The 21,472-nt window shown below is 43.5% G+C and overlaps 1 protein-coding gene across 3 annotated transcripts; it reads right to left on the bottom strand.

Moving 5' to 3' along the window:
* Window positions 1-721: 721 nt before the first annotated feature.
* NUB1 (negative regulator of ubiquitin like proteins 1) lies at window positions 722-21,033 on the bottom strand. 3 transcript variants are annotated; one of them, XM_074315112.2, is made up of 15 exons: window positions 20,914-21,033; window positions 18,040-18,157; window positions 17,418-17,585; window positions 17,228-17,286; window positions 16,101-16,171; window positions 13,312-13,494; window positions 12,898-12,989; window positions 11,590-11,696; window positions 6,819-7,005; window positions 6,009-6,116; window positions 5,143-5,295; window positions 3,695-3,841; window positions 3,197-3,292; window positions 2,333-2,510; window positions 722-2,106 (listed from the first exon to the last, which is right to left on the bottom strand). In XM_074315112.2, exons 2-15 carry the CDS (start codon window positions 18,154-18,156, stop codon window positions 1,928-1,930), a joined length of 1,845 nt encoding a protein of 614 aa, XP_074171213.1. In that variant the 5' UTR covers window position 18,157; window positions 20,914-21,033; the 3' UTR covers window positions 722-1,927. The 3 variants fall into 3 exon arrangements, with proteins under 3 accessions (XP_074171213.1, XP_019568386.2, XP_088655922.1); XM_019712827.3 differs by having other exon boundaries at window positions 20,806-21,005; XM_088799796.1 differs by having other exon boundaries at window positions 1,285-2,106; window positions 18,040-18,150; window positions 20,900-20,998.
* Between the last annotated feature and the right edge of the window lie 439 nt (window positions 21,034-21,472).

Genomic DNA, 21,472 nt, shown 5'->3' on the forward strand with positions numbered 1-21,472 from the left:
ATCCCAGGACAGCCCCTCCAAGGTCCACGTCCTCTGTGACTTTCCTAGCCTCAGCATGCTCTTCCCACTTAACAGCATTTTCATCACAGAAGTCCTTTGCGTCCTCTCTTGCCTTCCAAAGCAGGCAGCACCACTTGGTCACCACCTGTGCCGTTTCACACAACCAGCAAGAGGCAGCGCCAGGGTCAGAGCCTGTCTCCCAGCTCATGGAGGCGGCAGCCCTGCAAAACAGTGTATGCCCAAAACTGTCCCTAACTCAAGGGCTGGCTACTCTGCATCTCTTCACAAGACAATGGAGCCAAGTCAGAGACCTGCTGGCATGGCTGCTTCCCTAACCTTTTCGGTGATCATTAAAAGTCACTTGGAAAGCTAGAGGCTACGTCTGGCCCAAACCCAGGACAGTAACTCGCTAGCCAAAAGCTGCAATTCAGGCCCAAATCTGACACGTCAGACACGGTCCCAAAGGAGGCCAAGCAACCGTGTCATCACGCCTCTCATTACCCGCACCCCCACTTTAGTCTTCCTCCCCACCGTCAGCCCCAGCCCTGCTTTTTACATTCATCTTTTTATAACAGGCATTGATGTTTTGATTTCCTCACAGAACTCAGTGGAAGCAAATGTCTCAAATCTAAATGACATTCTAGACCACCCAGGCATTTTCAATACTCAGAACAGTTTAGTTTGAGTAACTTGTCACAAAATTAGGCTCACAATTTCTGAATATATTTTCCACCTTTTATTTCCGTCTGTATTACCCATTTTAAAAAGAATGATAAGAAAAAACTTCCACCCGTTCCAAGTGGACTGCTGTCCAAGCTTTATGAAAACAGAGAAAAAGTCAAAGCATTTCCGCCAACCCCTGGACAGAACGTGGCAGTGACCCATCTGCCCTCAGTCACAGGAGCTTCCAGCGACTTCTGGAAGTGCAGGAAGTGTCTTGAAAACATATCTACGCACTTGATTCAGTCAGTGCCTGGCTGCTGCCAGCTGTGTCCTGGCGCTGGGATGGGTTTTCATTTCATATACGAGTCCATCAAGAGGAATGCAGGGCGCAGTAAGCGTGGTTCCTTAGCCAGTAAAAGGCTAAGGACACACCTTTAGAAATAGTCTTCTGTAATCCAGAGATACCAAAAACCCTCACAAAACCTGCAGAAAATATACCTTAATCTCTTGGGAGATATCCTAGCCAGCAGTGAGTTTAGTATGACAGCACAGCAGCTGAAAAGGCTAATTAAAAATAAGTTGCTTCTGTTAGCGTTTAAGACTTTCTCCTTTAATAAAAGATTTTATTTTTGTAAAGGAGAATTTCGAAGACATATAAATTCTGAATTTCAAGTGCATATTTTACTAAACTAAGAGCAGAAAACATTGGTTTCAGGCTGACGGCGTCTGGCACAACTGTAGCCCATGCCTCCTCTTTACGCCCCCAAAGCACCTGGAATGGTTGTAGATTCAAAGGACATTCAGGGCGGGCAGTGAGGGGGAAGCAGGAAGGCAGAGCTGCATCATGGGAAGAAGGCAAAGATCAGCAGTGGGCTCAGGAGGGCAGGCGAGCCAGGCAAGAGGAAGAGGAGGCAGACAGGAGGCTTCTCTCAGGGCCACCCTATGCTTCAGTCGGTCCCCTTACTGGGTGGGAAGAAACCAAGCAGTGAGGACTGCAGGAGTCGCAGGCAAGCAGCCGGGGAAGGGCAGACCAGGCCAGACAGTCCTTCCCCAAATCAGATGGAGGGACCAGCACCCCGGCCCCCACCCCAAGTCTCCTCTAACCTTATACGTCCCTGTCCCCTGCCCGCCCCTCCTACACCAGGTACAAAGGACTCCGGAGCAAAATCAGATAAAAAGTAAGAAGAAAAAGAAGAGCTGTAATACACTTTGCATAATGATAGAATTTATAAGCAGAAACTTAGTACTTATTTCTGTTCACTATTTAGTTTTTCTTTCTTGCTGACTTTGTATTTTCTATGTAGGATAAGTACTTCGCAATCATAATTTCCTCATCTTCCAGAGTTGAGTCGAGATAATCTTCCTCGTGTTCTGGAATATCCTCCAATATTTCATTGACTGCCTCTGTCTCCATATCTTCATCTGTCGAGGCACTCGAGGTACCTGCAATAAGGTCACACAGTAACACGTGAGTTAAGGCAAAAGAAAAGCGGAGAACCCATGGCAAGGAGGGCACTGACCCCGTCAGCCTCAGCTACACCTTCCCTGCGCGTGGAGCCGCCGGCAGCACGACACCCATGCCCGTGTGTCCCCAGGTCCCTTCCCGCCTGTCAGCTTCCCGTTCAGCAGAACATGGCTCTCAGCTGGTCTTCAGAGCCCGCAGACCTACCTGCAGAATCGGAAGGGGACGTGGATGGGGTTGAGGACGAGTCTTCCGCCGCGAGCTGCAGGTCAGAAGGGAGACTGCCTCCATTGAGAGCCAGGGTCTGCGCTGCCAGCTGGACGTTGCCCCTGAACACTCTGAGGGCAGCGGTGGCAGCTCCCGTGTCGAAGCCCATGTACACCAGCTGGGGGAGAACACAGGGAGGTGGCGGCACTGCCGACGCAGCTCGACTACACGGGGCTGACACACGTGCAGTACGCCTGCGGCGAACACAGCCATACCTTCCAGGACATACGTTTATAAAACCCACGGCACGCATATACCATGGGCCATCCTTCCCACGCCCCTCTCGGGCACCAATGTGTGCAGAAGCGACCTGGAAAGGACTGAGAGGGACTCACACCAAATGCGTCAGTGCCCAGTCATCTGAGAATGGTGACAGCCTGGCGGGCTGACAGCAAAGTGCCATACGAATGTGGTTACCAGTATCATTACAACGAGCCAGGCACGCTACTGTGCAGGGGGGCAAACGTGGGCAGTTGCTACAGTGACACCCTTTTAGGTCACAGGCAAAGAAACGGGCTGGCGGAAACGAGCTGTGTATCAACTGGGATATGTACACAAGAGGAGAAAAGCCTGCAGAAAGAACTTCCGGTTGCTTTCTTATTTTTCCTACTCTCACAGGAAATACTTCCTGCTCTCCTTCCACCCACCACAACTGCCATGTCCTTGGCTGGCCCCTAGGGCAGGCCTATGTCACACCAAGAGCCCCTGGAGCCAAGGACTCAGCCCTGTCCTGCTGCCAACCTGTGACCCCACCCATCCCACCTGAGGCCGGACAGGTAGAGGGAGCGCAGATGATTCACTTACTTGGTCAATATTTTCCTGGGAAGGACTTTCTTGATGATGGTTGGTTTCAGGATCGGAATTATTGAGCCACCACCTCTGAGGATTACTGAGAAGAGTCTAAAAACACAGGAATACCCTTCACTCATCACTAACACCTGCTCGCTTACGCACACTGAGCATCTGTCGTGTGCTAGGCAGACACGCTGCAGACCACAAACATGGAGGGCACCACGGTAATCCTGCAAAGGGCACCTCACCCAGGCGGGGCTGGGAGGGCTGGTGTTCAAACACGGCTGCCTGCCAAGGTAGGAATGAGGTGGGCCAGCAATCTGTCTGTCACTGGGTTCGAGAACAAGACAGTGCTGACCCTTAGAGCCCAACCAGGAATGAGGGGCCCGCAGAAGCAGGCTCCGTGCACCAAGGAAGGACACTGCAGCGTACATGGAGACGTGGAGGAGGTGGTGCCTGGGCCGGAGTCAGGGCAGTTGGGCAGGTGAGGGGTCCGTGGGGATGCCTTACCTTCAGTGCCTCATCCAGGTTCCCCCTGGCCTGATGGAGGGCGTGCTTGGCTGCGTACGTGGAGTAGCCCATTGTTTTCAAAACGTTTATGCTCTCCAGGCGGCGTTTTCTCTTCTCTTGTTCCTCTTTCTTTATTTGGGCCAATTCCTGTAGGAAAACAGCAAAGTCTCATTGAGTTGGGGATTGAGATTTTGTAGAAAACCTTCTCAATGTATGCTCTGTAGGATTCGTGGGGTTGCCAGTCTAAGTGAAAAACAAAATGAGAGGTGGCCGTCTGCCTATCTCAGCCCGTGGCGCTGCTCCCGGGGTGGGCACGCGGGAGTCAGGGGCCTCCATCCAGGACCAGAACAGGCCACTGAGATACAGTGAGGTCACTGCTCAGTCCCAGAGAGGTGCACAGACCCCCTTCTAGGCAGGGCCTAGGAGAGCTTCCCACATGGGTGGGAGGGCTGCTCAGCCTTTGATGAGTCACCTGGGGTCTTGGTAAAAGGTGGATTCTGAATGCGGGGGGTGGGGGGGCTCCTGAGCGATGCCAGAGCTGCTAATCCCCCACCACACTCTGGGTAAATACAGATGTAAGGAATGATGAGGATTGTTTTTCAAACAGACATCTCATTTGAAAATACCAGCTTTCCAAATGCTGCTAAAATCTTACTAACGATCAAGTAACAACACAGTGAGGAGGACAGTATCAGCAACGTCTGCTTTTTATTCGTACTGAACTGGAGAACGTAAAATGAAACACACAGAACTGGCCTTTCCGAGCCTTTGTCTACGGCTGAGGTTTACAGCTAGAAAGGACCTGTGACATAACCTACACCAGCTTCATGTTTTAGAGAGAAGAAAATGGTTCCACTTCTCAGTATCAACTCATTACCTCTCTCTGGACCTCAGCTCCTTGACTGTAAAATTAGCACATTAGACACATAACGTTCCTTCCAAACTCCAAAATTCTAAAGTTTTTTTTTATACTGTACTTATTTCTAATTATTTTAAATGATTATAAATTCTGTGCCTTTTCCTAATATAATGTTGATTGTTTCTATGATTTGACTCATGTCTAGGCAAGAATAGCATCTCAAACCATAACAAGGGCCCCCTGGGAAAACATGGCCCCCTTTAAAATGGTTTCCAGAAATACCCTCCGTTAAAAGTGAAAACGAGAAAGAGAGAAGACCACTTGGCTAACTGTCCTTAAGAGCTACCTGGCACCACAGCAGGAAATTCAGAAAGTGCACTGTCTGAAAATTAATGCAGTTAAAACAGACAAGCTCCGCCTGATTTCCCAGTGGGAAGTGACAGTGATACCTACTGCAGAATTATCTCTTCTGCTCTTTCGTATCTGCGAGCTAAGGCACTTCGTAAATAAGTTTGCTATGGCCTCAAGTTTCACACCTACTCAAAGGCACAGGCGGTGACCCAGTGTCACCGAGACCACGTTAAGGTACCTCTCTGCGGTGGGTAATGTGGGCGGCTGCGTGGTCCACGTTCCCGTCACAGGCCCTGAGGCCCAGCCGGGCTTCCTGGTCAGTGAACCCCAACTGCAACAAACTGCGAACTTTTGATGGATCAATACATAGCTCTGTAAAGAGCCGATGTGCCTACAGACGGGAAGAAATAGAAGAGTCATGTAACCATAGAAACAGTAAAGCTTCCCACAAAGCTAAGCCTGCAGGACATTAGACGGATGTGAATTAGGGTATGTCAGGTTTTCAATAACAACTCTGTGAGTGGTTATCAACTAGCCTATGCAGACAGACAGCACTCTGCCCCACGACTTACACGTCACGTAACATGATCAAACAGGCTGAGTAGTGTGAGACGGCTGGTGCCCATGCTTTCCTCCTCCTTTGTAATAAATCCCCTAAATTTCTCACCCTCCCTTGCAGCAGGGGGTAGGCACCGGGTTGAGTCTAGGTCAGTGGCACATAGCAGACCTGAGGGGCACAACTTCTGCTCATCTCTAGAGAGACTTATCCTGGACTCTTGTCCCCTCTGCTGGCCAGAAGGGACACTTCCAGGAGTAACTTTAGATGCCAAACCAGCACTGCCCTGGAGTACCCACCCCCAGACGGCTAGATGAGAGACAGGGGGGCTTCTAGCCAACTAAAATCCCACCTTTTTGAGGTTCCCTTATTATGGCCTCTCCCCTAACAAATACAAATGTGTTTATGGTGTATGTGAGGGAGGGGGATGGGAAACAGACGCGTGTTCCTCGCAAGTCACACACTACTGAGTTTACGAAATACTTAACTTCTGGGGATTAAAAAAAAAAAGTGAAAATGGTTACAACTCTGAGTGTTCACTTTCTTACCTTGTTGAGATATTCACAAGCCTCTTCACCATTCCCACTATGATAATTTCGGATGCCTTGAAGCAAGTAAAGTCTTAAAAACAGTACCTTCTCTTTCCCACAATTTCCCTAAAATTATTGGGGGGAAAAAAGGATAAAACTGTTATTTCTAATTACAGGTGAACAATACTCACATTTGTAATTCCCTTTGTCTCCATAGGGGCACAATGTAATTACTAAAACGTTTATATCTTTCCTACCCGTGATGTAAAAGTAAAGCGCCCAGAGGACAGGAACATCCCGTCCCATAGGAAGAAATGGTGGCAGAACACCTGTCACCAGACACCCAGGGCAGTGGCCCTTCTGGTACAAATGCAAACACAAGGGAAGTATGCAAACACCAAAACCAGGACTACCTCACGCTCCCCTGTCACTCCCAAGCAGAATTCTGATCACATGTGGAAATTACCCAAGAAGAACCCTTATTCAGATCACAGCACTTGAGCTCACTCAAGTGAACCGTTACTCTTCAAAGTGTTTATTTGCTGCATTTACACTTTTCATTAGCCTCTGAGCAGTCACCTGCCCTCTCACGCAGGGTGATCAGTGGGATTCTCTGACCAGGTAACTGTGTTCTCCAGGACTGAACGCTGCATAGACCAAAGCCATAGCCAGATTTGTGAAATTTAACAATCCTGTTAAAAATACAGCTTACAAAGAACACACTGCATACAACTCAAATCACTCTTTGGCAACAGTCTAAATAACAGGAATAAACTCAAATTTTAGACGGGGGCTCAATCATACCTAAAACAAATTACAGTAACATACTTTTATGTCGACCAGCCTCTGATGATTTTCTCCATAACATTTTTTAAAGCATTTCTGTGCCGAGTTTAATTTTTTTTCTGCATCGTCAAGGCATTCCAGTTGTCCCAATTGGAAGTAACACCATACTGTGTCCAGTTGGAGCACCGCATAGTTATCCACTGTATCCAGTAGCTCTGTGCCACACTCACTAGCAAAGAGGAAGGAAACAACATCGCTGAACAATGGCCAAAAAACTTATTTGTGAATTACTGGAACTCTTCTCTAGTTTTTGGTGTATTTCCAAAGACTGAGTGCTCTAAAACAGAGATCCTAATGTTTATGAAGGGAGCGATATTTATTATCTGAATCCTTCCAATGGGAAGAAGAGAAGTTAGGACTCAGGAATAGCAGCTTCGCACACACCAGCGCCACCACCACCACCGCCAACTCCCGTTATGCTGGGAACAAGTTTGGCCTCCCTGGGTTCCTAGCTCCATCTCCTCAACTGAGGGAGACCATGCAGGGTTTCTCCTCCCTGCAAGTAGCCAGAAGTGAACTGAAACCATCACAGGGTTCCATTGTTTGTTTTCCCACCTCAGGGATCACTGTCTAGCATTGCCAGAAAACTAATGTTTTCAGACATTTTGCCCAGTTTTTTAGGTGTTTCAGATGGGAGGGTAAATCTAGCCCATTATTTCATCTTGGCCAACAGCAGAACTCCCATTTCTCATTTTATTTTATTTTATTTTAATTAGTTTCAGGTGTACAAAACAATATAACAGACATTTACACCCCTCACAAAGTGATAAACCCTCTCCCCCATCTACTACCCCTCTGACATCGTATACAGCCGTTACATTTCCACTGTCTCTATTCCTTATGCTGTGCTCCACATCCTATGACCATATATATATATATATATATATATACACACACACACACACACACACACATATATAAATTGTAGTTGACATTCATTATTACTCAGCTTCAGGTGTACAGCGCAGTGGTCAGGCATCTACACCATCCATGAAGTTGTCTCCCTAATAGGACATGTGCCCATCTGACACGCTACAAAATCTTTACAACATTATTGATTGCATTCCCCAAATCATCTTTCATATCCCCGTGGCAATACTGTAGTTACCAATTTGTGCTTTCTAATCCTCTCCCCTTCTCCCTCATCCCCAACCACCTCCCATCTAGCAACCCTCTGTTTTTCTTTATATCTCTGAGACTATTTCTGATTAGTTTGCTCATTTATTTTATTCTTTAGATGCCACATATAAGTGAGATCATATGGTATTTGCCTTTCTCCATCTGACTTAGAAGAATGTTCTCTAAGTCCATCCATATCGATGCATATGGTAAGATTTCATTCTTTTTTTATGGCCGAGTTATACTCCATTGTATAAATGTACCACAGCTTTTTAATCCAATCACCTACCGATGGGCAGTTCGGTTCTTTCCATGTCTTGGCTATTGTGAATAGTGCTGCAATAAACATAGGCATGCATATATATGTTCGAATTAGTGTTTTGGATTTCTCTGGATAGATACCTAAGAGTGGAATTGCTGGGTCATAAGGTAGTTCCATTTCCAGTTTTTTGAGATACCTCCATACTGATTTCCATAGTGGCTGCACCAATCTGCAATCCCACCCAGTGCACAAGGGTTCCCTTTTCTCCACATCCGCGCCAGCACTTGTTGCTTGTTGATTTATTGATAATAGCCATTTTGACCGGGGTGAGATGGTATCTCATTGAGCTTTTTATTTGCATTTCTCTAATTATTAGTGAGGTTCAGCATTTTTTCATGATTGTTGGCCATCTGTATGTCTTCTTTAGAAAAATACCTCATGTCCTCTGCCCATTTTTTAATTGGGTTGTTTGTTTTTTGGTGTTGAGTTGAATGAGTTTTTAATAAATTTTGGATATTAACCTCTTATCAGATATATCATTGACAAATATCTTCTCCCATTCAGTAGGTTGCCTTTTTGTTTTATTGATGGTTTCCTTTGCTGTGAAAAAACTTTTAGTTTGATATAATCCCATGTTTATTTTTTTCTTACTTCCCTTGTCCGATATATCAGTAAAAATATTACTAAGTGTATTGTCTGCAAATTTACTTCCTATATTTTCTTCTAAGAGTTTTATGGTTTCAGATCTTACATTTAAATCTTTAATCCATTTTGAATTTATTGTATACGGTATAAGGAGGTGGTCCGGCTTCATTTTTTTGCATATGTCTGTCCAGATTTCCCATATTGAATAGTCTGTATTTACGCCTATGTAAATTCTCACTTCCACTGTCGTAGATTAAGTGACGATATAGGTATGGATTTATTTCTGGGCTCTCTATTCTGTTCCATTGATCTATGTGACTGTTTTTATGCCAGTACCATACTGTTTTGATTATTATAGCCTTGTAGTATGGTTTGATGTCAGGTATCGTGATACCTCCCACTTTGTTTTATTTCTCAAGATTGCCATGGCTATTGAGGGTCTTTTATGGTTCCATATAAATTTTAGGATTTTATGTTCTATTTCTGTGAAAAACGTCATTGGTAGTTTGATAGGAATTGCATTTTTTCTTTTTTTCTTTTTTCTTTTTGGTAAAATTCACCTGTAAAGCCATCTGGTCCAGGGCTTTTGTTTGTTGGGAGCTTGCTCATTACGGATTCAATTCCTGGTGATAGTCAGTCTATTCAGATTTTCTGTTTCTTCTTCAGTTAGCCTTGGAAGGTTGTATGCTTCTAGAAAATTATCCATTTCTTCCAGATTGTCTAATTTGTTGGTGTATAGTTGCTCGTAGTATTTTCTCAAAATTTTTTGTATTTCTATGGTGTCTGTTGTCAGTTCTCTTTCATTTCTGATTTTTTTTCATCTCTCTCTTTTTTTTGATGAGTCTGGCTAAAGGGTTGTCAATTTTGTTTATCTTTTCAAGAAACCAGCTCTTCCTTTCATTGATCTTTTGTATTGTTGTGGGGTTTTTTGGTTTCTATTTCAATATTTCCGCTTTGATCGTTATTATTTCCTTCCCTGTATTCCTTTTGGGCTTATTTTGCGGTTCTTTTTCCAGTTCCCTTAGGTGTAAGGATAGACTGTTAATTTGAGATTTTTCTTGTTTCTTTAGGTAGGCCTGCATTGTTCTGAATTTCCCTCTCATGACTGCTTTCACTGCATCCCATAGATTTTGGGTCATTGTGTTTTCATTTTTGTTTCTCTCGAGGTACTTTTGATTTCTTCTTTGATCTCATTGTTGACCCATTCATTCTTTAGTAACATGTTATTCAGCCTCCATGTATTTGTGTTTTCCAGGTTTTTTTCCTTGTAATTGATTTCTAATTTCATAGTACTGTGGTCAAAGAAGACATTTGATACGATTTCAATTTTCTTAAATTTATTGAAACTTGTTTTGTGGCTTAACATGTGGTCTACCTTGGAAAATGTTCCATGTGCACTAGAGAAGAATGTACATTCTGCAGCTTTGGGCTGTGTACAATTTTTTTGGCACCGTGTGTGTATGTGTATGTTTGTATGTATACATGTATATTTATAAATGTTATAATGAATTCCCATATACTCATAATCCATCTTTACTTAGCAAGACATGTTTGATCTTGATTCGCCTGTATGTGTCTATCTCAATCTTTTTACCCTGACCAAATGCTTGAAATTACTTTCAGGTCTCAGAGAACCTCTGAATAAAAATAACTATATTTTCAGTTCATAGTATGTTAACATGTTCAGTAAGTAGTAGATATAATAATCCAATAATAATTGTCAGTGCCTTTTTAAGTAATGAATTACTTTTTCTCTGAAGGTCTGTTTATTTGGGCCAACTATTAGCATAATTTTTGTGAGTTCCCCCTCTTCATAAAGGAGATGAATTCTAATCACGTAGCTAGAAGAAACTTCAGTCCTGTTTCCTTTCCCATTTGGTGTTTTTCCTATCTTCTTATCTTCCTATATTCCCCTTGGGGGGAATATAATTTCTATCAAATTCTATAATTTGATAGAATTTGCTAACAATTCTATCAAAACTTGCTATTATACATATTGAGATATGGTATGTAATATGACCAAGAGTAGTTTCTTTCCGTATTTAAAACGAGAAACGGTCATCTGAGGGGTCAACCCTCACACAACATCAAATGTGTTACAAATCCATGAGTTCATATATTGATACTTAAAAAAAAAAGGAAAGGAACCTCACTGGTGATGTTATCTTTGGGGGAATGCTAGGGAAAGAACTCATTTATTCTGAAAATAAGGAGAAAGAAGCGAGCATTTTATTCCGTCTTTCAGTACAAATTATACCTTAGCATAACCAAATAGCTAATGAGGAAAAATATTTCTTTTCAGAAGAATTCTGTTAACAAATGCAAAAGGGATAATAAGGTATCACACCATTTTTACAGCCCCAATAAAACAATGGATTTGGGGAATGATCTTCAACATTGACACCAAAACCATGAGGTGAAAAGCTGGAGGGGTGGGGGTGGGGAGCCCTGTATAATAGATAGTTCAGGCTGACAACAACACCTCACAAAAACAAACGTGATATCCCACATGCTTGTAGTAAAAAAGTATATGTTTACAGGAAAGAGAGATCAATTAGAAACACAAAGGGAAGAAATAATTTACAAATTGGGCTACATCTAACTACTCTTTCACAATTATCTTGGGTGAAAACCTGAAGTCTGCGGTATATGGGGGTTAGAAGGGTGCTGTGTACAATTTGGGGCCATCTCCCTTAAAACGTGTTCACCAAGTACAAAAGTACCTACCAGAAATATTTGTCAGCATCCAACAGACATGGCAAGGCTAGTTCATATTTTTTTCTTTTCAGGAAAGCTCTGCCCTTCTCATGATATCCCATGGCTAACATGAGGGCCTAAGCGGAAAAAGAATTTTTTTTAATCACTTTGAAATATAATAAAACAAATTATATTAAAAGCATACTAAGCCTAAAGAAATCAAAGTTTAAAAAAAAGATCACAACTAAACTTAAAAGCCAAAATTAAGAAAAATATAGTTAAAGCTTTCTTTCATTTAAACATTGAAAGCAAGCACTCAATCAATGTGGCTGATTGGTCATAACCAGTACCTGTCCGTTTGTTTCCATCAGTTTATTGTAGCATGCTCTGACCTAGATCTATTTCTAGTATTCTCTAAGATGAAACATAAAAAAGCAGCAGTAATCCATATGTTCTTTTTAAAAGGAGCATTCATTTTACTTTCCATTCTTAATCAAGTTTCTTCTGAAGTATCTGTCAACCCTAGTATTCCCCAATTTTTAAAAGTTATCCAAAATTTTTTAAGTTCATTAATATTTTTAGATTTGAATTTTTGTATAATTCCATCATGTAAAGGTTTTCCAAAAAGATCTGGATGATATCATTTAATAAAAGAGAGCAGTGGGCAAGTAATTCCAATATTAAAACATAAATAATATCAATCCACTGATAGTTACAAAGTTACCTTATTCACTTTAATCCTTAATTTTAACAGAATAATACATATAGTGAAACCTACTCAAAATTGTCCTTTAAAGACAGAAAAATTAAAATTAACTTGACCCCCAGTCATGAGAGCTTTTCATTTGAAGAAGCTACTGGACTCCAGCTCAGAGACTGATCTCAGGGTCTAAGCTGCAGAGTTCAGATTTTCCAAGGTAAAATCGCCTCCCACCTGTTCCAAATTCTAGAACAGGGAAAGGGGAATGGGGAGACAGGAGAGATAGCAAATCACCTGTCATACGTTCTCCAGCCCCCCACTATGATTCATCTCTTGGGGGACATGGCCCACACCAAAAAGCCACTGCCAGAGGAAGCCACTCATGCTGAAGGCAGTGTCACACCACCCGGGAATGTTCCAAGTCGCTGCTACAGGAGAGTGAGGTCATGCCGTTTTGTACTACTGCCTTGAAATCACAGGGTGAGCCCACACACTGTACAGTTACATTCTCTGTGTTAGGAGCTGCAGACAGAAAACTGTTTCTAACCCTTTGCAACATTCTAAGATAAAATAGCTAGAAAACTACCTCTCTTCTGACAGCAAATCAAAGAACAAGCCATCAATTTCTTAGTACTTACTTTTTTTTCTGACGGAGGAATGTTGATTGATCTGCCTGTCTGGTTAGCTATGTCTAAGTATGGTGTGGTTACTGGGTCTACCACCATCTCAGCTGCAAGATGACCAAAAGAAACTCCATTAATTCAATGTTAAAAAGCAGTGACAGTGACATTTCCCATGTTAGACGATTGGGAAGAAAAGCCAGTGAAAAATGTGATATCCCCACCATCGGGTAATATCCCCACCAGGGGTGATACCCCATCACGGGGGGATACCCCACCATGAGTGATACCCCCACCATGGGTGATACCCCCACCATGGGTGATACCCCCACCATGGGTGATACCCCCACCATGGGTGATACCCTACCACGGGGTGATTCGCTGCCACCTTGAAGTACTTGAGGGAGGTGAAAAGCCAAAAGCTCCGTGTACCTCTCTCTGCCAGAATCTCGAGTCCTCTCCTAGTCCTCTCAATTGTTTGTTCTTCTAGTCTGGCTTCATTTTGCTTTTCTTCTTCAACCTGGACGTTCCTTCTTGCATCTTCTTCAGAGTGTTTTAGTTCCAGCACCATAGCTTTCACATTGTGTGTCACTCCTTGTTCCTCAAGTGATTTCCCTGTAAAAATCAGAAATGTGTGCTGTAAAGAGAGCCATTAAATGTACTGGTAACAGGCCATTCTCAATGTTAAACGGAATTCTTAAACCTGCATTAGTACTTGCAAATCACCAGGCCACAAGAATACGCTTACACCTGCTCGTGCAACTGTTACTGTGAAGCCAAGGATAACATCACCCAGAGGAAACAGAGCTGACGAAATCCACCCTTTCCAATTTTCTTTCTTCTCATCATAAAGCCAAATCGAAGCAATAAATATTTGAGAATCTAGGACAGGGAGAGGACTGTGCTAGGTAAGGTAAGAGGAAAACGAGGAAGCAAAATACGTGAGTTTTCCTCCGCTCTAGTTGGAGAAATAATAAACCCAATTCACAGGCCTGGGCGAGCAGCCGTAGTGCCCGGCGCACTGGGAGAGCTCATGGGCTGCAGCGGGTCAGAGCCAAGACCTTGACTTCTACCCCTTTGTACCTGGAGGCCCCGAGGAAACTACTTATCTTCTAGGACTCAGTTTCCTCATACATAAAATGGAAATAAAGATAAGGGCGGAAATCGATGAAACAATGAAAGGGAATATTAACAAAATCAAAAGCTGGCTCCATGAAAAAGATTAACCAAATATACAAACACAACAGAAATTAAGTCAAAGATGCAAACAAATCAGCACCAAAATGAAAAAGGGTATATACAGATGCAAACAGATTTTAAAATAACAAAATATTATGAATTATACATATATAAATTTGAACACATTTCAAGAAAACACTTTTTTTTTTTTTTTTTTGAGAAACTTGACAACTATTCTAACATTTACATAGAAAAATAAAGATCCACTGATGGCCAAGTCACCTTAATAGATGTGAGCCAAGGGGGAGAACTCATCTTACCAGATTTTAAAACTACAACAAAACGACAGTAAGAAAAACTATCGGTGAAGATGGTCAAAAGGCACAAACTTCCAGTTGTAAGACAAATACGTCCTGGGGATATGACGTATAGTACAGTGACTCTCATTAACAGTACTGCAACGTATACTAGGAAGTTGCTAAGAAAATAAATCTTAAAAGGTCTCATCACAACACAAAAAAATTTTGTAACTATGTTAACTAGTCTTATTATGATGGTGATTTCACAATATATGTAAATATCAAATCACGATGTTGTACGCCTGAAACTAATATAATGTTATATGTCAATTATATCTCAATTAAAAAACAACTCTACGGTTCTGGCCCAGGAATAAACCTACACGTAAATGGAAAGAATATATAAATCATAAAGGGGGCACGAGATATCAGTGTGGAAAGAATAAGTTTAGAAGGGGTATCGGAAGGACAATCGAGCTGGATACTTCGCCTTATACATAAAGGGGGACTTGGGACAGATTAAAGACCTCATACAGAGGACGCTCATACCAGAAAACACAGGAGACTCCCTGTGGCCCTCGGGTGAGGAAAAGAACTTCTTAAAACACACACAGTAAGGTGAAAAACTGATGGATTTGATAACAAGATCAGATTTCTGCCCAATGAAGGCTACCACAAACAGGATTAACTGGGATGAAAGGACAGACAGTGAAAGGATACTATGACATCTAAAATAGACCATGGGAAATGGCTAGCAGGGATGCTGGAAAGGAAGACGGGCTAGGCTGTGAAGGCAGCGTTACATCAAGCTAGGATCTGAACTTGATTCTCTCGGCCACAGGAAGCCACTGGGCAGCGATCAGACGACAGTGCCTGAACTGCTGCCGGAAGCAACTGGTCTCCCACGTCCACTCCGCCTCCTTCAAACCCATGCCCTACTGCAGCCAAAGTGACCTTTCAACACAGACCTACCGTGCGTCCCTTCCTGATACCACTGGCTGCCCAGTTCTCTTAGGAAACACTCTAACACTGAACACGGCTCAGAGGCCAGCGTTTCTCAGCAGCGGCACTACTGACATCGTGGGCTGCTTGAGTCTTTGTTGTGGCAGCTGCTCCGTGCCTTGTAGGATGTCCAGAAGCATCCCTGGGCTTCTCACCAACTAAGGGACAACAGCACAACCTCTTCTCCCCCCTGCCACCAGGTCATGACCGCCAACAATGTCTCTAGACATTGCCAAGTGTCTTCTAGGTGGTGATTTTGCTACCCCCTTTCCCGTGTGACCTCTGCCTTAAACAGAGCTGCCCTCCCTCACCGTCCACACTCGGCCACCCTGGACCTTTCTCAGTTCTTTAAATTTCCATCACGGGCTCCACCATGAGGCTCTCTCAGTCTGGAATACTCCCCACCACAGTCTTCCCGTCCTCACTCAGCTTTAGCTCATCTCCCTCAGGGAGAATGTTCTGGAACCCCAATCTTCCTCTCAGGACACCTACACTTCCATTCTGTAACCTTCTGTCAGACTGATAGTGTCTTTCTTCCCTACTAGCACAGAACAGACAGATATTTATTAAAAAAGTTTTTCTGCTTTACGTTTTTATTTTAATAAACTCTAAAATAATTGTTTTTGGATTATACATGCAATAAAATCACTAGAAATTTGTGAATAGAGAAAGAGTGAGAAAAAAAGTCGCTAAGTCATTATTTCTTGATTTTAAAATGCTGCATAGTTTGCCATAACATACCTAGTTGAAGTTGTTTCTTATTTATGACAATTTTGATGTAATTTTCTTGAAATCCAAAGGTTTCAGCTATTCTGTAAAATAAACCAGTGAAAACTGTAGGTAATCAAATCTTATTTTCCAGTAAGACTTTAATCATGATAGCTATTTTATACGTTTTACTCAGAAACATGCACTATTTCAATTTATTGACTTACAAACGTCACTGCACGATAAAGCCAGCTTACAAGATGGTTACTTGAAACTGCACAAGAGATAATGTTCCTTTTCAAGCTGTTTTACTACTTGTTTCCTCATCAAGTGGAGAGCACTGGTGTGGCATATATCCATTTGAACAGGTGAGCCCTAGCTGCATGTCAGGAAAAAGTCCATTCCCTATCTTCCACGGTCTCCTTGGAGGAACCCATAGTAGGTGGCTGTTCCACACAATCTCCTGCTCATGCGTGTTGAATGAATGATGCCTCCTGAATCCACCCCTAACAGCCCCGATGTAGCCCAAAGAAGAAAGTGAGAAAAATCAGCTTCAGAAACCTGGGCTTGGCTAGCCCTGGAGGTGCTGAAAACACTTGCCATTCAAAAATATACCAGTGGATGGAATAACCAACCAGGACTCAAAAGTTAGAATTTCACTGGTATGTGACAGGCAGGTATTTTTTCCTTTTGCAGATCGGCCAACTGCCTGAAACCGGCTCAAACACTTTGCTGGGCATCCCAGCAAGCTGTTAATGCACTGAGGAAGCAAGTTCAAAGCTAATGACGTGGTGAACACCAGGCTGTCTCCTATTTCTATCACTCATTCATTAATTCAAACATGTATCAAGTACCTGTTAGGTGGTGGACTCTGAGTTCCCACCAAAAATTCTAAATCACTGGTACTGGTTGCAAAATCATAATTTGTGACAATGACTCAAGTTGTGCCAGGACAGGAAGAAGTGTGGTGCCAGTCTCGAGTTCTCACTTGCCCTTAACTACCAGTGTGAGCCTGAGTAAGTCCTGAAGCCTCAAAGCCTCAATTTCCCCTTCCCTAAAGTGAGGAGAATAACACCTGCCCTCTGTCTCCTCAAGGCTGGCCACAGGATCCAACGAGCCGATGGAACAAGGCCAGGGGCACCGGGCACACAGGTACTTACTTAGACCTCAGTTCTTTGCCAGTAACGTGCAATCGGGTCTCCAACAGGGTTTTCCTATCCTATTCAAAAATAAGACAAAGAAAGTAACTTCAGACTGTAGCTTTAAAAGAAAAAAAATCTTAATTTATTCAATCACATCTCTAAGTTAACTAAGCATTAGAACCTATGTAAATTTGAGAAAATTACTCACTTTTCTTCGCTGTGGAGGTAGAAATACCTCAATCGTGGCAATTCCTGTCGTCTTAAAATTTTCATTTCCTGTGCCACGCTCGATTGCTTTGCAACGTATTTCTTCTATTATCTTTTCTACTTCATTTTCACAACATTCTAGCTTGTCCGAGTACTTCTTAGCGAGGTCCTATGAAGAAATATCAGCAAACACTGATCAATGTAGTGCCAACTCAAAAAAAGCTGGGGGTGGCAAAATACAGAACAGTCCATGCAGGACTCTAAGGCAAAAACTGATGACAGGTGGTCGCCCCTATTACAGTGAAATCCAGACTGGTTTGACATCTTAATAGGTATAGAGGTTAGAGAGGATCCAGGGAAAAATAAAAACAAAAAAAGGATAGGAAAATAGACCCAACAGAAAAAGTGAAAATAACTGGGATTATTCTAGGGGGGCAAAGAAAGGTGGGCTATCGCTTATGTGATTGCAATATATAAAAAATTACTTTAAGGAATGGCAAACTGAACAACTCCACTGGAGGGAAAAAAAAAACCAGAAAATATTTCTACAGGTTTGGACGTTCTTACGTCGACACCAAGGATACATAACACTGCTAATTATTTATGTCTTAAAAGAAAAATACCTTCAATGCCAAACTAACGTCTTTATTTTCATCTGTATATGGAGGTTTCCAAAGTTGAATTCTGTCTTCCCTTAAAAACCGCTTCAGTTTTGCTTGGAGATACTTCTTTTGCTCCATGCTTGAAAGCAAAACAACACAACATGAGAACCCACACCACGTTTTCAAAGTGTCTTACAACTGCCTAATACGTTGATGTGTTTTGTAGAGTAAGCAGAGGTCCCCTACACTCTTCCCACTCCAGTTTAATCTCAATTACTTTTAGATTAGGTTTTAACTAGCTCTAGATGTCTCTAAAATATATACTGGGGGGTGCCAAAAAAATGTATACAAGTGGACACTTTGGTCAACGTTGCTCAAGCAGTAGTTCACCGTAGTCAGAAGTGTCTGGACGCTGATGGTAACCACTTTGAGCACCTCTTGTAATTGCAGAAGTCAAACGTGACTTGTATTCATTTTTCGTTATCGGTACATATTGAGTATTAGAAGTTTAACAGTGTTTTCCTTTCTTAAAATGTGTATACGTTTTTTTGGCACCCTCTGTGTATAGCAAACATACTGAAATATATATTATATATTCAATTATATATTGTATATTACATTAAAATATGTATTTCAAAGTTGCTAATATGTAGCAAGGTTATCACACTTTTCTATTTCTTAATCTATTATTCTATGATCTAAGAGAAAAGATAAAATAAGAGAAAGATGAATTCCTAAAGTAGTGAACTTTTATAAGAAACAACACAGAGCTTATAAAGTCTCTTATCTTTTGGCTAGTTTAACATGAAACAAAAGACTAACTATCCTGGTAGGAAAATATAAAGAAAAGTTAGTTGAGCCGTGAACTATCAATAACAAATATTCCCTATACCTGAATGTTTTTGATTAGTATTGACAATACTAGAAAAGTATTGCGTGATATTTATGACAACAGCACAACAGCAGATCTATAACAGATTGGTTGGCTCATCATTTTACAGCTGAGAAAACCCAGGCCCCAGGTTTGTAAAATGCCTCCGACGAGGTCACAAAATTAGGCAGCACCACACTAGCACTGGGACGGCTGCCTACAACGTCAGACTCTGCATTCTGTCACAAAATCCCTTGCTGCTTCTCTGTCCTGTGTGTATGTAACTGCTCTCACCCAAAGAAACACCTGCCAGCATCAGAGCTGGCTACGCAGCCCTCAGTAGCAGAGCAATTCAAAGGGGTGGGCGAGGCTGCCCGGGGTATGAAACAGCTGAAAGGGGTAGTGCAGCCTAACCAGGCAAGCGGTAAGAAAAGTAAAAAGTTATTAGATCCTGAAGGATGAAGACACATTCTATAGAGTGAAAAATATATGAGTTAAGGTCACCTAGATAAGTAAATTTCTTTTTTCTCTTCAGGGCCTGTCATCCACACTCCCCCAAACCCAATCACCTGATTTTTTAATCAAGTTTGAAAACTTAAGTGTATTCCAGAAATAAGTATTTTAAAAGACAGTTCTAATCTATTTTATATCAGTTTGAGAGAGAAAGAGGATAATCAGGACAGGGAGGAGGAAAGGAAGAAATAAATACATTGAAGGAAGGGGTTGTGTGCAAACAGGCGACCTACAAAAGAACCCCAGACTTTCAGCACTCACGAACTGCTTCTCACACAGAAAAATGTATTAGTCCTGATGGGTATTAGCTTCTCAAACACACATCACTTACACGACCACCACGCAAAGTTAATTCCCTACTCATAAATCTTCAGAAATTCTGAATAAAATATCATGGGGGTGCGGGGGGCATTTCACCGGCCGCTTACTGGAGCAAAGCTTTGGAAGGCTCAATGCACAGCCCTCTGCCATCGCCTCCAAGAAACTACCTACAGAAGGCCCAGAGGTTTCATACCCGGAGTGTGTCCCTCACTCCACCACCGGCAAATATTAATAACTAGCAAGGAGGCTCTACCGGCTGCACCACTTGATGTTTAACCAAAGCTGAAACCACTATCGTGAAACTTACAAAACTCCAGTCAGAGATAACACGGTAATTGAACACACAGATTTTTAAATCAAATCAAAAGGTAAAAAAGGTTTAGAAGATCAGTTTTCGGTTTTAACTGGAGAAAAGAAAGTGTCGTGCGTGCCATACGATGTTCCACATACAGCCCCCCAAAAAAGCAGAAATCCACTAACTACTGCTCCAAACTGAAAGTGAAACGTTATAAACCATAAACCGCGCGTGGAAATTTTTCAGTTTCACTTTTGTAATAAATTGATCTACGCAACCTTTACCCAGAGCACCTCAAGCATGTATATTCAAAACACATTAAATTTGTTCTCAGGCGGAGGAAAAGGTTCTTGTATTAACAAATAAGAGTCAGGGAAGGTGAGAAATACAGAATCAGATCGTCGAGGTCGGAGAAAGTCAACCGTGTTCTCTCATTCAATAGCAAAGAAAATCAGGCTTTGACTGTAAATAAACCCCAAAGGGAACATGTGGAATAACTGCGTTATGATTCAAGCTTTTGTTTGGCTGATTAATTTTAATGTATACATATGTTTCTCCCGCTCGAAAACAGCATTTTTTTAAATACCTCTCCACCCCCGCCCAGCCCAGCCCAAACCTAGGGCCCCGCGAACCGCCGGCGCGTCCCGAAGCCCCAACCTGCAACCCCCGGTCCCGGTCCCGGTCCCGGTCCCGGTCCTGTCCCTGTCCCTGTCCCTGTTCCTGTCCCTGTTCCTGTCCCTGCCGGGCCTCCGCGCAGGGCGCCCACCACCCGCCGCTGCGGCAGCACCTGATTCGGGCGGGGGAGGCGTCGCGATCGCGGCAGGGAGGGGGGTCGCCGAGCCGCGCCGCTGAGACCCCGAGTCCAGGACTGGACGCTTGGCCGCTGTCGCCTCACCTCGCCACCACAGTGCCCGCCGCGACCCGCCGAGTGCCCGGATGCGGCAGCGGCTGCCGTTCGTTTTCATTCCGGGTGAGGCTGGCCCCGCCCCGCCCCGCCCCCGCGCGACCGGGAAGAAGGCTTGTGGGCGGGGCTAATACGGGGGCGGTCCTTGGGCTGGGGTCCTGGGCTGGCTGTGGGCGGGGCTAAGACAGAGCGCAGGTTGTGGGCGGGGCGAGGGTGGGGCGGGGCCAGGGCGAGGACCTGCCTGGGTTGGAGGAGGTGGAGACCTTGGGAGCCGGGGCTGTGTCGCCGCGGAACCGCTGGCCAGGCCCAGTTTGCCCGCCTTCAGAGGAAATTGAGTCAGGCTTCGTTTCTCTAAAAGCCTTGAAAGAGGCCAGAGCACGTTGCAGGAAGACCCAGAGGTTGGGTTTGGACCTCCTGCAGCAGGGTCCCGCCCCCTCACCCGCCCCTCTGTCTAAGCCGGACCAAATGGGTTGTCCCCCCTAAACCTCCGGGTTTTATCCCCCCTCCATCACCCACCATCGCCGCCTCTCAGGGTGAAGTTTGGTGACTT

Source organism: Rhinolophus sinicus, chromosome 8 (genome assembly GCF_057876585.1).
Source record: "Rhinolophus sinicus isolate RSI-liver-muscle chromosome 8, RSI-T2T, whole genome shotgun sequence".
NCBI lineage: Eukaryota > Metazoa > Chordata > Mammalia > Chiroptera > Rhinolophidae > Rhinolophus > Rhinolophus sinicus.

Coding starts and splice junctions, on each gene's coding strand:
- NUB1 (XM_088799796.1), bottom strand. CDS start 20,983: ATGAAAACGAACGGCAGCCGCTGCCGCATCCGGGCACTCGGCGGGTCG. Junction 18,151..20,899: donor GGCGAGGTGAGGCGACAGCG/GCCAAGCGTCCA, acceptor TCAAGCATGGAG/CAAAAGAAGTATCTCCAAGC. Junction 13,495..16,100: donor TAAGAAACAACTTCAACTAG/GTATGTTATGGC, acceptor TGATTTTTACAG/GGAAATCACTTGAGGAACAA.